The following is a 13376-nucleotide window of genomic DNA, read 5'->3' as shown; positions in this document are numbered from 1 at the left end:
ATTGGTGTTGATTTTTCAGTTCCAGTGGTTATTTATTGAAAATAAAGGTATATTTTCTGAGTTAATTGAACTTAAAATTTTTTCAACAAAATTGTGTGTTCATTTATTTGTTCTCACCTACGTCATATTAACAGTAAGTGCATGTAAATTACATACTATATAGGTATGATAGGTTCAAATTAAGCTTATGTGTGAAAACTGGAAATGTAATGTAAAATGCGGTAAACTTGCCATAAATTTTTTATTTTATTTTTATTTTATTGGGTTATTTTACGACGCTGTATCAACATCTAGGTTATTTAGCGTCTGAATGAAATGAAGGTGATAATGCCGGTGAAATGAGTCCGGGGTCCAGCACCGAAAGTTACCCAGCATTTGCTCGTATTGGGTTGAGGGAAAACCCCGGAAAAACCTCAACCAGGTAACTTGCCCCGACCGGGAATCGAACTCGGGCCACCTGGTTTCGCGGCCAGACGCGCTGACCGTTACTCCACAGGTGTGGACACTTGCCATAAAATAAATTAAACTATAACATCAGCACTATTTGTAACTGAAAATAATAAAGGAGATACCGCTTCTTAAGAAATGGAAAGAATAATGAACTTTATAAATCAGTGTCTATCATATTAAGGTTTAAATCCTCTCCTTTTTTTTATTTTCAAGTTTACCTCAGCGGTCGAGTTTACCCCAATTTGCGGTATGGAAATAGGGAGTTCACCACGCGATGTACCCTACGAGATATGCCTTACAGTTTTGAAGCTACTAATTTTGACTCTTCTCACAGGAAATATAGAGTTCCAATGATGCATAAATATATTTAGGAATGAATTGAATTAACCGTTCACGTACAAACAATTATATTATTTCAAACTATGATACGTGATCAGGGCCATGATTCAGTTGCATGGAGCAGAAAGAATTACGTTTATTCCCAGCTTCTGAAACTTGTAGATTAACTGCGTGTGAAATTCTTCTAGGATTCTGAAGTAAAATTAATAAGAATCATATACACTTACAGTATAGCATAAAAATATAAAATAAATTACGCAAAATCCGTTTTCTGATGTGTAATCATATGTCGTCTGCACACTTTTAACTTGCCTGTCGCAAGAGCGCTGCTGTCGCGCCAGCTATCAAATGTTGGCATATGTTATACGTATGAGTTGCGTGACTGTGTGTATTTCACTGTGGTAATAGTGGCGAATGAATCATCAGTGATATCTAGCGGCAGGGAGGACATCGAGGACGACGTGACTAATAGCGCACTGAAATGTGTTATGAGTTTTGTTCTTCAACAAACACATGATGTCGTAATGATTATTCTCATTATAGTTGTACACAATGCCAGTTAAATGTGGAAATGTTTGTTCTGTGTTTTGTAAAAACTACGCTAGATCTTTCTTCAGATTTGCAAAAAGTAGAGATTGGAAGTAGTCATGTAAACACAAGTAGAATATTACGTTTTTGTTACAAGATGATGATGATGATGATGATTATTATTATTATTATTATTATTATTATTATTATTATGTTTACTACTACTACTATTACTACTGCTTCTATTATCGATAGTACAGTTATTTGCTTTTGTCTTTTAGGTGTGCCATGCTCATATAGGTAAATAAACGCAGACAGACGTTAGTGAGGTTTAATAGGGCGCGTCAGCTACTATCACTATTTGCGTTCTTATCTAAAATTCTTTTAAAAACAAAACACAAACAATATCATAAGCAAAATGCGAGCACTAACAAATGCTGTCAACAGTTGTAGACGAAACGTTTAAAACTAGAGGGACAGAATATCTGTACGAAAATCACAGAATATATTCAGATCCGAATTCATGGCGCTACAGCCCATGAAGGGTCAAGACCGACCAGCCGGCTGCTGGCCTCACGTCCACATGCCGAAGCAGAGGTGGACGATCATCCAACCAGTATGGAGGCATCATGTGGTTAGCACGATGATCCCCCGCCCCGGCCGCTATAGCTGGTTTGCGAAACCGGATTTTGTGCTACCTATCGTAGCTCCCCAAGTGCATCACGATGCTGGGTGGGCACCGGTCCCATATACTGGCCGAAATTTCATGAGAAAATTTCTTCCCCCATGAGGACTCGAGCCAGCGCGCATTCCGTAATGCGAGTCCTAGGCAGGATGCCTTGGACTATGACGCCACAGCGCGGGACATATATTCAGATCACTTTTGTTTATCGGACTTCAATAACCGTAATAAATTGGAAAAATATACCGAAGTTTCAAATCAGTCGTAGGACTGTTAATTTTTAACACTCTGTTTTTAATAACAGACTGAAGATAACAGGTATTCCTTCACTGAATTTAATAGGTCCTTCTTCCGAAAATATGAGGCAAAAATCAAAGCACAATGAAAGAAACGCAAAGGTCCAAATTGAACATATTAGATCTTGCATCGAGGAAGCTGCGGGTTTTCTGATATCAGACAGAAACGACAAGACGATACTCCTCCATCATGTAATTAGATATTGCATTAGCAATGACATATTCTCTGTGTTAACTGAAACAGTTACTGAACTGCATAAATCTCCTTCACATTCTTCATATAAAACACAATTTCTTTATAGTTTCTCCATGTAAAAAATTGAAAGTCTTTACATTTTTATGCAAATAGTGTGTCTTGGGATGCGTAACACAAAAATGTGAATTTTTTATTTTGTGAAGAAAGTGGACTCATGTTTTTTTTCATTATAAGTGATTCAGGTAGTTATTCGGAGAAATAATTTGCCTAGTCCTATACTTTAAAGGCATTATTAATATTTCACTAAATTAAGATAATTTTTTTTACAATGAAAGAAATCCTAAAAGATAAAAACTTACTCAAGCGGAAATTACAGTTCTGAACACAGCATGTTCAAATGCCGATTTAATTAAAATACCCGGCCCCGGAACATTTTTTCCCTTGAAATTATTCAAATCTGCTTTACATGGAGCTTCACCTGAAAGACTAGATTTGCATAATATATACGTTACTGTGTACGTTTACAGAAAACCACAATTCCAAGTCACACAGAGATTGTGTGCACTCGTTGTGGGTCTCTGGCGTTTCGTCAGCCCACGCGAGTTGTGTGGATATAAAGGGAAAAGTTGAGACGGTGTCGGGTGGAGTTCCCGGGTAGCTCAGTGGTAGAGCGCTGGTACGTTCAACCAGAGGTCCCGGGATCGATACCCGGCCCCGGAACAATTTTTCCCTTGAAATTATTCAAGATGATGAATTCATTAGTCACAAGTGTGTTGAAAAAGAAGGAAATGGAGAGACGATATTCTAGTTACGATAAAAGTTTTGCCGCAACATTCCATTAATGTTCCCCTCATGGCTAAAGATTTTTAAGAAGAAAATTATGTCTACCAACAGTTAGATCTCTCACAAATCGACTTCACGAATTTCGTATAGGCCCCGTTATAAATCGCATCATTCTACAATTAATTATTAAAAATAAATCCGAGATTGTAGCATTGAATGAAAAGGTTGTAACTATTATTGTTGAAGATAAAATGTCTTTGAAGGAAAACATAACTTACAATGCTAAAACAGACACTTTGAGCGATTCATTGAATTAGGTATAGTCAGACCTAATCAACAAACTTCTACTCACGTAAAAATTTCAGAATTACCATTTGCAAACCAAGCAATGGCTTTCATTATTCGAGAAATGTGCAAAATTTTAAAGCAAATTAGGTATATGTTATTTTATATCAAAGATACAATATCCGCAGAGATTTTAAAATCACATCTGCTTGATGTAAAAGATAAAATACAAGATAGAGGCTTTATTCCTAAAGCAGAAACTGTGCCAGCATCTTCACTGACAAATATTTCAATGTGTTAATAAGTTGTTACATCAAAAATAAAATGGAAAACCATTAGCTAAGAAACGAAATTCGCAATGTATGAAAGAAGTTTCTAAATTCATGCACAACTAAATCATAATTACATTTGAAAATAATGGAACTGTTTCATTTCATTTCTATCCCAATAACTTTGTAACTTATTATTAATTTAAAATGTTGTGAACCTTGTAACTTTAAATAACACTATTGGTTTGCATTTTCTTATTGACATCAAAGCACACCTCTCCGTTTTTCCTCACGTAACCTAGCACGCCGCAAGGACTGTATAGTCCACACCTGTGGAGTAACGGTTAGCACGTCTAGCCGCGAAACCAGGTGGCCCGGGTTCGATTCCCGGTCGGGGCAAGTTACCTGGTTGAGGTTTTTTCCGGGGTTTTCCCTCAACCCAATATGTGCAAATGCTGGGTAACTTTCGGTGTTGGACCCCGGACTCATTTCACCGGCATTATCACCTTCATCTCATGCAGACGCTAAATAACCTAAGATGTTGATAAAGCGTCGTAAAATAACCTACTAAAAAAAAGGAGTGTATAAACAATCCAAGCTGCTAGATAGCAGCACAGTCACTTTTCGCCGCCGCTTGCAATGCTAAACAGGAAAGGTTTCCAATATTAATCTTAGAGAGTATTTGCTAGCGTGCATCCGTTGCTGATGGCGAGTATGCTTTCTCCCTCTACCTTCTGCACGAGGCGAGGGTGGATATTTCGATACAATTCTTAACCGTTGCGCATTTCAGCGAGTGCTGACGACCACTGCAATATGCGATAATTTTGTCCAGGGGAGCATTCTCTTTTGGTACAAGGATGATTTATGTAACATATTTCTAAATTAGTGTTTTAAATACCGGTACATTCTTTAATAAATCACTCAAAAACAAATGTGAATAAAGGTTGTGGATTGAATACGAAATTATTATTATTATATTTCATTTTTTGGCGAATCATTTTTACGTAAATAACGATAAATAAAAATTGACATGCCACTTATCATTACCGCTATTTTAAGAAATACAGGAAACGAGTATGAATAATATTCAGCATTCTTAATGATTTTGGGATGGAGAAAAAAGTAGAGAACAGAAATTACATACAAATGTGCGTATAATAAACAATATGCAATGCATCTCCTATTAATAATTTCAAAACAACGTGAATAAAGCGTGGATTGTGTAGGAAAGTAATTTCTTACGTTGTACTCAATGTGCATCATTGTTAACTTATGAAAGCAAATGAAAAATAACATAGCACATGAAAACTATTTGGAGAAATATAGACGAAATAAGTAATATTCATCGTTCTTAATGATATTTGTATGGAGAATAACAATTAAATATGCATAAAGTAGAAATTACATAGAGGTGAGCATATAAAAAGCAGTGAGTATAATCAGTCAGTAAGTAGAGTTTATAACGGGCGACTCAGCTACTATGGCGATTTGCGCCCTTATCTGAAATCCTTCACAAAACAGAAACACAATACCATAATCAGAATTCTTAAAAGAACTAAAAAGCGTTGTCACTGTTAGAACGAGGTACACAAATGTAGTTCCAACAAGGTGATGATTAAAATCATGAAAGTGAGCAGTTCTCAGATGCTAGCTGATATTTAAAAATAAATAATAAAATAATAAAAACAAATGCCTCCAGAAATAAATTATCTCGCGTATTTCTAAAATACTCGGATGTAAAAGGTACGAATGTCAAGTTTGTTAAAAATATATACCACACAAGAAATGTAACCTCCGGATGTAAAAGGTCCGGAGTATAAGCGAAACGGTTCAATAAAAAAATTAAATCACTATATCAAGTCCTTTATTCGATAAAAATCTCAGAACTGCATTTGTACAATTAAAATCATTTCCATAAGCGTCACGTAGAGTTGGTCGAATTCCATATTGCCGACGAACACGGTCATATTTTCTACAATGCAATAAAAAATGTCCTACTGTAAGAGGAACTCGGAGTATAACACTCCGGCTGAGGTTCGCCACATAGGAGATGGCCATGTGTCAGATGACAGTGGCGAGTCCTCAACCGGATGAGTAAAACCTCTTCATGGCGTGACGCTCTTGTAGACGTGTCCCAAACTAGAACAATATATCTTATTCTTTGTAATTTATTTCCCTCTTTTGCAGACCATTCTCCTTCCCACTGCCACCAAATTGTATGATTCTGGTAAATTTGAATATCTTGCCACTTCTCACGCCAATGCAGCTCAGATACATTCATAGCAACGTCCCTTGCAGCAGCATCCACTGTCTCTTTACCAGGGATTCCAAAATGGCCAGGAATCCACACACACTCTAATCTCAGACTCAGAGCTAAGGAGAGTGTGGAAAAGTTCCTGGGTTCTCAGCACAAGCGGATCATCAGAATTCAGACACTGCAGGGACTGAATGGCGCTTAAAGCGTCGGAGCACATAAGAAATCTGCCGCGTGGTTGTCTAACTAAAAAAAAAAATAAATAAATAAATAAAGCTTTGTAGAAAGCATATAGTTCAGCTGTAAAAACACTAGTGTATTGGATCAAATTATATTTAAATATCCGTACATTTGTAAGAAAGGAACAACCAACACATTGAATTATACGGGATCCGTCAGTAAAAACTAAAGAATAATTTGGGTATCGTGATAAAAGTTCACTAAAACGAAATATATAAACAAAAGCTGGTGTAAAATTCTTAAAAGTCCGGCTCAGACTTATATCACACATGCGACGTCGCATAATCCACGGTGGAGTGATTATATATTCCAATGTTCGAAATGCTAGTAGGCGGATGTCGAGCTCAGAGAGCAGTTCACGAAACCGCACACCTGCTGGAAGAAGTCTCCACGGATTTTCACTCTATAGGCCGTAAAGAGACGAATGGTGAAAGGAGTCATAACAATTGTGCTCAGGCTGTGAGCGGAGCTTAACAGCATATGAGCAAAACAAATTATTACGTCGAGCATATGAGCACAACAAGTTATTACGTCACCGATACAGTAATGGTTCTCCTGCTTAGAAGTACAGGCTCTCTATCCTACCCAGGAACTTTTCCACACTGTCCTAACCTCTCATTTTGAGATTGGAGTAGTGTGGACTCCTATCCATGTTGGCATTCCTAGTACGAGGCAGCGGATGCTGCAGCAAGGGACGGTGCTATGAATGGGTCTGAGGTGTATTGGCGTGAGAGGTGGCAAGATATTCAAAATTACCTGAAACATACAATATGGTGGCAGTGGGAAGGAGAATGGTCTGCAAAAGAGGGAAATAAATTACAAAGAATAAATAATAGTGTTCGACTTTGCGATTCGTCAATAAGAGCGTCACGACACGAAAAGGTTTTACTCACCGATTGAGGATTGGCCACTGTCATTTGACACATCGCCATCTCCTACGTGGCGAGTCTCAGCCGGAGTGTGATAGTTGCAGTGTTCCACTTACAGTGGAACATTTTTTGTTGCAGTGTAGAAAATATGACTGTGTCCGTCGTATTATGTAATTCGTCCCACTCTAGGTAACCCTCTTTGAAATGATTTTAATTGTACAAATTCAGTTTTGAAATTTTCATCGCATACAGGACTTAACAGGTTGATTGAGTTTTTTAATGACCCATTTTACTTATCCTCTGGACACTTCACATCCAATGGTTACATTTGTTGTTTGGTAAAATTATGTTTTAACAAACTTGACATTTGGATCTTTTACATCAGAGGATTTTAGAAATTTCCCAGATAATTTCTTTCTCGTGGTATTTGTTTTATTATTTTATTCTTTATTTTTAAATACTTGCTAGTATGTGAGAACTGCTCAAATTTATGACTTATATGCATCATCTTGTTGAAACTGCATTTGTGAACCTCGTTTTAACCGTGAAAACGCTATTTAATTCTTTCAAGCATTCTGATGATTGTATTGTGTTTCTGTTTAGTGAAGAATTTTAGGTAAGAGCGCAAATAGCCATAGTAGCTGACGCGCCCTTTTTAAACACCTCTAACTAAATGACACCTCGCTGAACACCACGCGAGGAATTCTGCATACAGATTCTCTCATGGTATGACCGATGAAGAGATCCAACTAGAGCTGGCGGAGCAGTCCGTGACCAAGGCTTACCGTTTACAGCGTAAGCAGGACGGTCGAACTGAACCCCTGAGCACAGTCTTTCTGAGCTTTGAAAAGTCTCACTTGCCAGAATACATCTTTGTCGGGTACGAGCGTATCCCTGTGCGTGCCGATCGCAATGTGGTGCTGTAGGTGCCAATGGTTCAGACATACCGTACGCAAAAACATTGCACAAAGAGCATTATAAGTCCAAAGTGGATTGGTTCTGACAATGGGGATTCCACAAGTGCCGGCGTGTGTGAATTGTTCTGTGGACCACGCCGCTAATTCTAAAAAGTGCCCCAAGTACATGGTAGAGAAAGATATTCAAGAGCTCCGAGTCCGAGAAAATATTAAGTTTTCGAGGCGAGTAACCATACTTTTGATCAAAAAAAAAAAGGCGATGGAGAAGTCCGATGCCTCAGTATGGAAAAAACCAACAGAGGGAAATGATGCCGCCACACACACGCCACCTGTTGAAAATAAACCTGGGGAGCAAATTGGCATTACTACCCAGACGTATGTTGACGCTGCCACTCAGACTGCAGTCAGACGACACTTGTGCGCTTGATATGAGTTACGTTCCAAAAAAGATCTCTGCCGTGACAACAGAGATAGATTCAGGATCTGGTAGATCACCACGACGTCGCAGTTCTTGTTCGGGTTGCGAGTCGATATCACGCTCTCGGTCCCGTCCTCGGTCAATATCACGATCAGGTGTGCGACGATCTGCAAGCGAATTCCCACGGTCGAATTCTCATCAATCGCCGTCAAAGGAACCAATTCATCCAACATATAAGAAGAGACGATCCCCTGTGAAGCCACCACCATGATTTAGCTCCTCGTGATGACCGATATTTTACAGTGGGATATGAACGGTGTACGCAGCAGATATGCAGAACTACAACAATTGATCTATCATGAGAACCCTGCTATTTTGTGTCTTTAGGAAACACACCTCCGCCCTCAAAACTCCCTGGATGTCTTGGAATACTACGTTAAACGGTACGATCATCTTGCCGGTATTCTCTCAATTGTCAATTTAATTTTTTTCGGAATATGTATGATAAGAACTTTCTTTTGTTAAATATTATTAACATACCTTGTTAACATGTTTCGACCTATTTTCGGTCATCTTCGAAAGTTCTTATCATACATATTCCGAAGTGATATAGTGTTAAAAGTTGTGTAATCAAGATGTATTAATTTTTTCACTGTCCCGTGTTACTTATCCTCCGGAACCTTTATATCCGAAGGTTACATTTGTTGTTTAGTAGACCTATATGTTTTTAACGAACTTGACGTTCGGACTTTTTTCATACTGGTATTTTAGAAATGCGTCAGATAATTTATTTCTGGTGACATTTTATATACTAGCTAGGGACCGAGGACTGCTCACTTTTATAGGTTTTATGCATCACCTCGTTGAAACTGCATTTGTGTACCTCATTTTAACAGTGACATCGCTTTTTTAGTTCTTTTAAACATTCTGATTATTGTATATTCTGTTTTGTGAAGGATTTCAGTTAAGGGCGTAAATAGCCATAATAGCTGACGCGCCCTTTTTAAAGCCCAGTAACTAATTAACACGAGAGGTGGTGGCTTAGCTATATATGTCAGATCAGACATCCCATATAAAATTATTCAGAAATTTTCAAATGGAGAAAGTGAACGACCAGAATTTCTCTTTGTAGAACCGAAAACAAAATATAAAAAATACCAACTTTGTGTGATATTGAAGCGGCACTGCTGAATCTGAATCCCAATTATCCGCATGCTGTACTTTTTCGCGGTTTTAATGCAAATTTACTTTCAGCTAACAGCAACGCAACAATACAACTACAGAACATGTTCCAGTCCGCCAATATGACAATTCTCCCTTCCGAATCTACACATCATATTCCTTATTCAGAACGTTACTAGGTATTATCGCGACAAACATGATCTAATAACAAATGAAAAAATTACTGCTCCTGGAATCTAAAAACAAGATAATATCTAGGTTGAATTTTCTTCACGATGGCATAGACGTAAACCTCAAATTATAACATATCGCGACCTCAGTCACATTAATCATGACGAACTAATTAATGACGCAACTAAACTACCGTGGCAGACTATCTGGTCTCTGAGAAGTGTAAACGAAAAGTTGAGACAATTAATAATTTAGTCACCCAGCTATATGATATACACGCACCACTGAAAAGTAGTCGAACCACTATTCGAAGACCTGCTCCTTGGATGTGCGAATCGCTGTGTACACTGATGGCGGAAAGAGATGCTGCATACCGAAAGTACCGAAGAACAAAATAATTACTGATTACGGTAACTATAGATGCGTACTCAACCGGACAAAGCAGTCAATCAGAAACGCAAGACTTCGTCACGCTCACTCACTCATTCAATCTTCCGCTAGTACGAAAGAGCTACACAAAAATATCAACTCCATGAGATTAAGAGAACAGAAGTAGCAAGTATAGACCATTCCATTGACATATCACTTACTGATCTGAATGTACATTTCACAACCCTACCTCCCGAACATTTACAAAAGAACCAAATAAAAGAAGACATCCTATTTAATGCTCCGGCTACAATAAACACGTTATTTTACTTTATATAGATTACTGAAATTGACGTCAGAAAATCAGTAAGATGACTGAAATCTAACGCACAAGGCATAGACGGTATCAGCATATTAGCCTACTGTCTAATAAAATAACTGACGTGATCGTGCCGACAGTGACCCATATATTTAATGCATCTCTCATAACTAATACGGTACCATTCCTAAAATTTGGAAAATGGCATTACTAACACCTATACCCCGGTAGCGGCTCGTCGTAAAGAAAATAGGTGAAGTGCTGTTCACATACATAAATGCATGAACAGTTTTGCTAATATAATGAGTAGGCCCAGGCCTACTATTCGTAAACTACGCACAATTTTACTAGTTCTAGAACATATGCAAACAGGAAAATTAATTTATTTCAGGACTCACCAAATTTCTCGTATACAAAGTCAATCCTCCTATCTTTTACAGCAGCAAACCTGTCGATGATGTCTTCATAAAATGTCTGAATTTAACTGAGGGTGGACAGTATATCTCTATGCAAAGCTATGGGGCTAATGATGAAAGTCTGTCCTGTGATGCAGCATTCCGAGTGAAATTTTCAATCTTTTCAAACAGAAAAGGTTCTTTCATCGAAATAATTTTTTAAAGTTAATTTATGCAACTTCTCTATTTTTTAGCACTTTTTAAAAGAAAGAACAAATGGAACTGTAGAACGTCCAGAATTTAAAACATCTTTTTCATCGTCATATTTAAGTCTACAAAACGGCATTTTTAATATATTACAAACCGTGCCATTTTCGGGATACATATTTCGCAATCATTTATCAATATTTTCTATGTACTGGTATCTAAGTATTTGCATAATAGCACTATAGTGATTAAACATACAATATACACTACGATGTAGGATTAATACACTATATACACTTATTACTAATATGCTCTAAATACATTAAATAATAAGTTAATAAGTACTAAACTACATGTGTACATTTACGCGCGCGTTAAACCTTCAAGTACAAGACTTGGAACAAAACTGCCAAACTCATGAGAAGAAAAAATAATACACGTGGCGGAAAAGAACTATTAAACTTCACGAATGTATGTGGCGTGCATTCCTGATAAAATAGCATATAGCCAGCTAATTTACCGTTGCAAGGCTGACTGTTTAGACACAAGGAATGAGGATACTTTTCTCGAGTCAGGTAGTACATACTGTAAAATTTCACAGCCCTTCAACAATAGACCCCGGCCTTGGAGACCACTTTCAACCCTTCTCTATTATTAGTACTGTTAGATCTGCAAACTGGTTACTCCATCTACAAGTCTGACAGTTCTCCGTAACTGAAAGAGTCAGAAACGCACTTCACTCATACAATCATTCTTCAGTGTGTGACGTCACGTTACCATGGAAACCAAGTGCTGTATGAGAATGGGAGCCCAAATAATTTCACCTCTACAGTATTATAGGTTCCAATAGACACCGCTCGGCGCTCGTAACAGTTGACATTATTCTATTCTGCGGGCGGTTACAGATACTGTTTATATAACTGAACACTGCCAACAACGACTGAAAATGAAACTTTTTTTATTTTAGAAATACGGAACCGGTAATAAGTAGAATTAATTATTAATACGAGATAAAATTGTATTTTACACGTAATTAGGTGAAGTGGCACTTCACCTACTTCACCTGAATAACCGCCCCTGCTATACCCAAGACGAAAACTCCGACTACATGAGAATAAATAGTCTCCCCGCTCTCTTTAGAGCACTGACACACATCTTACACCGACAACTGACACACCACTTAAACATGTAAAAACGTACCAACGAAGACCAATCTGGTTTCAGAACAAGACACAGTACAATTTCCCTACTCAAAATGACTGAAGACATGCGAGAAGCAATGGACAGAGACGAGGTGACCATATTAACTCTACTTGACTTCAGTAAAGCATTCGACTCAGTTGATCTTGACCTACTAGATGCACGACTAGGAATGTTATATTTATCTGATAACTGCATTAATCAGATGGACCCTTATCTTCGTGATCGTCAACAATATGTCTCAGTACAAAATCGGTTTTCCCCTTGGCAATACACGAAAGTAGGAGTACCATGCTTGGTCCACTGCTTTTCTCCATTTATATTAATGACGTGACTACAAACTTACACTACTGCAAGTATCACATTTACGCAGATGACTTAAACTCTACCTATATACATGCCCGACTAGACGAAATTGATGCAACTATTGGAAAATTAGCTTTTTCATGGGCGAATAAGTTCGGGATTAGGTTAAATGCTACTAAGTTACAAGCTGTAATAATTGGACATAAGAGACTACTGAATACAATAACAACAAACATATCCCAATCGTTGCAGTAAATAATGCCACCTTTCCGTACCATTCTGTCGTCAGAAACCTCGACATTTACATAGACGAATATTTAAATTGGGAATGCCAAATAAAATAAATATTCAAGAAAGAATGCTATACCATGCATCCTCTTAACCCGTTAAAAAACTTCCTTCCCAAAATTAAAACAGACTTTAGCACAAACCCTCGTATTGCCACTGTTTGACCATTGAGACATAATACAAGTTTGGCAACTTAACTTTCAAACAAGCTGCAGCGTGTGCACAATATGTTTGTCAGATTCATCAGCAATGCTCAGAAATTTGACCATATTACAACCTCGTTCAAATATTTATCCTGGCTGCGACTTAATAACCGTAGGACACTTCATTCGCTGTCTCTTTGTTTCGAGTTCTCCACATTTCTACTCCAAATTATCTTTGATTTCGCTTCATCCTCTTTTATTGTCTCAGTC

General features: G+C 37.7%; 1 protein-coding gene across 2 annotated transcripts in view; it reads left to right on the top strand.

The window, feature by feature from the left end:
* Positions 1-1183: 1183 nt before the first annotated feature.
* The window catches only part of LOC138710261 (lazarillo protein-like), a 48154-nt gene continuing 35961 nt past the window's right edge, over positions 1184-13376 (top strand). Inside the window, exon 1 of one of the 2 annotated variants that reach the window (XM_069840983.1) lies at positions 1184-1310. In XM_069840983.1, the coding sequence (XP_069697084.1) occupies positions 1303-1310 (8 nt within the window). In that variant the 5' untranslated portion in view covers positions 1184-1302. The remainder of the gene's footprint in view (positions 1311-13376) is intronic. The other variant, XM_069840984.1, reaches the window with a different exon arrangement.

This window comes from Periplaneta americana, chromosome 12, assembly GCF_040183065.1.
Source record: "Periplaneta americana isolate PAMFEO1 chromosome 12, P.americana_PAMFEO1_priV1, whole genome shotgun sequence".
NCBI lineage: Eukaryota > Metazoa > Arthropoda > Insecta > Blattodea > Blattidae > Periplaneta > Periplaneta americana.
This window is presented reverse-complemented; position numbering and strand designations above follow the sequence as displayed.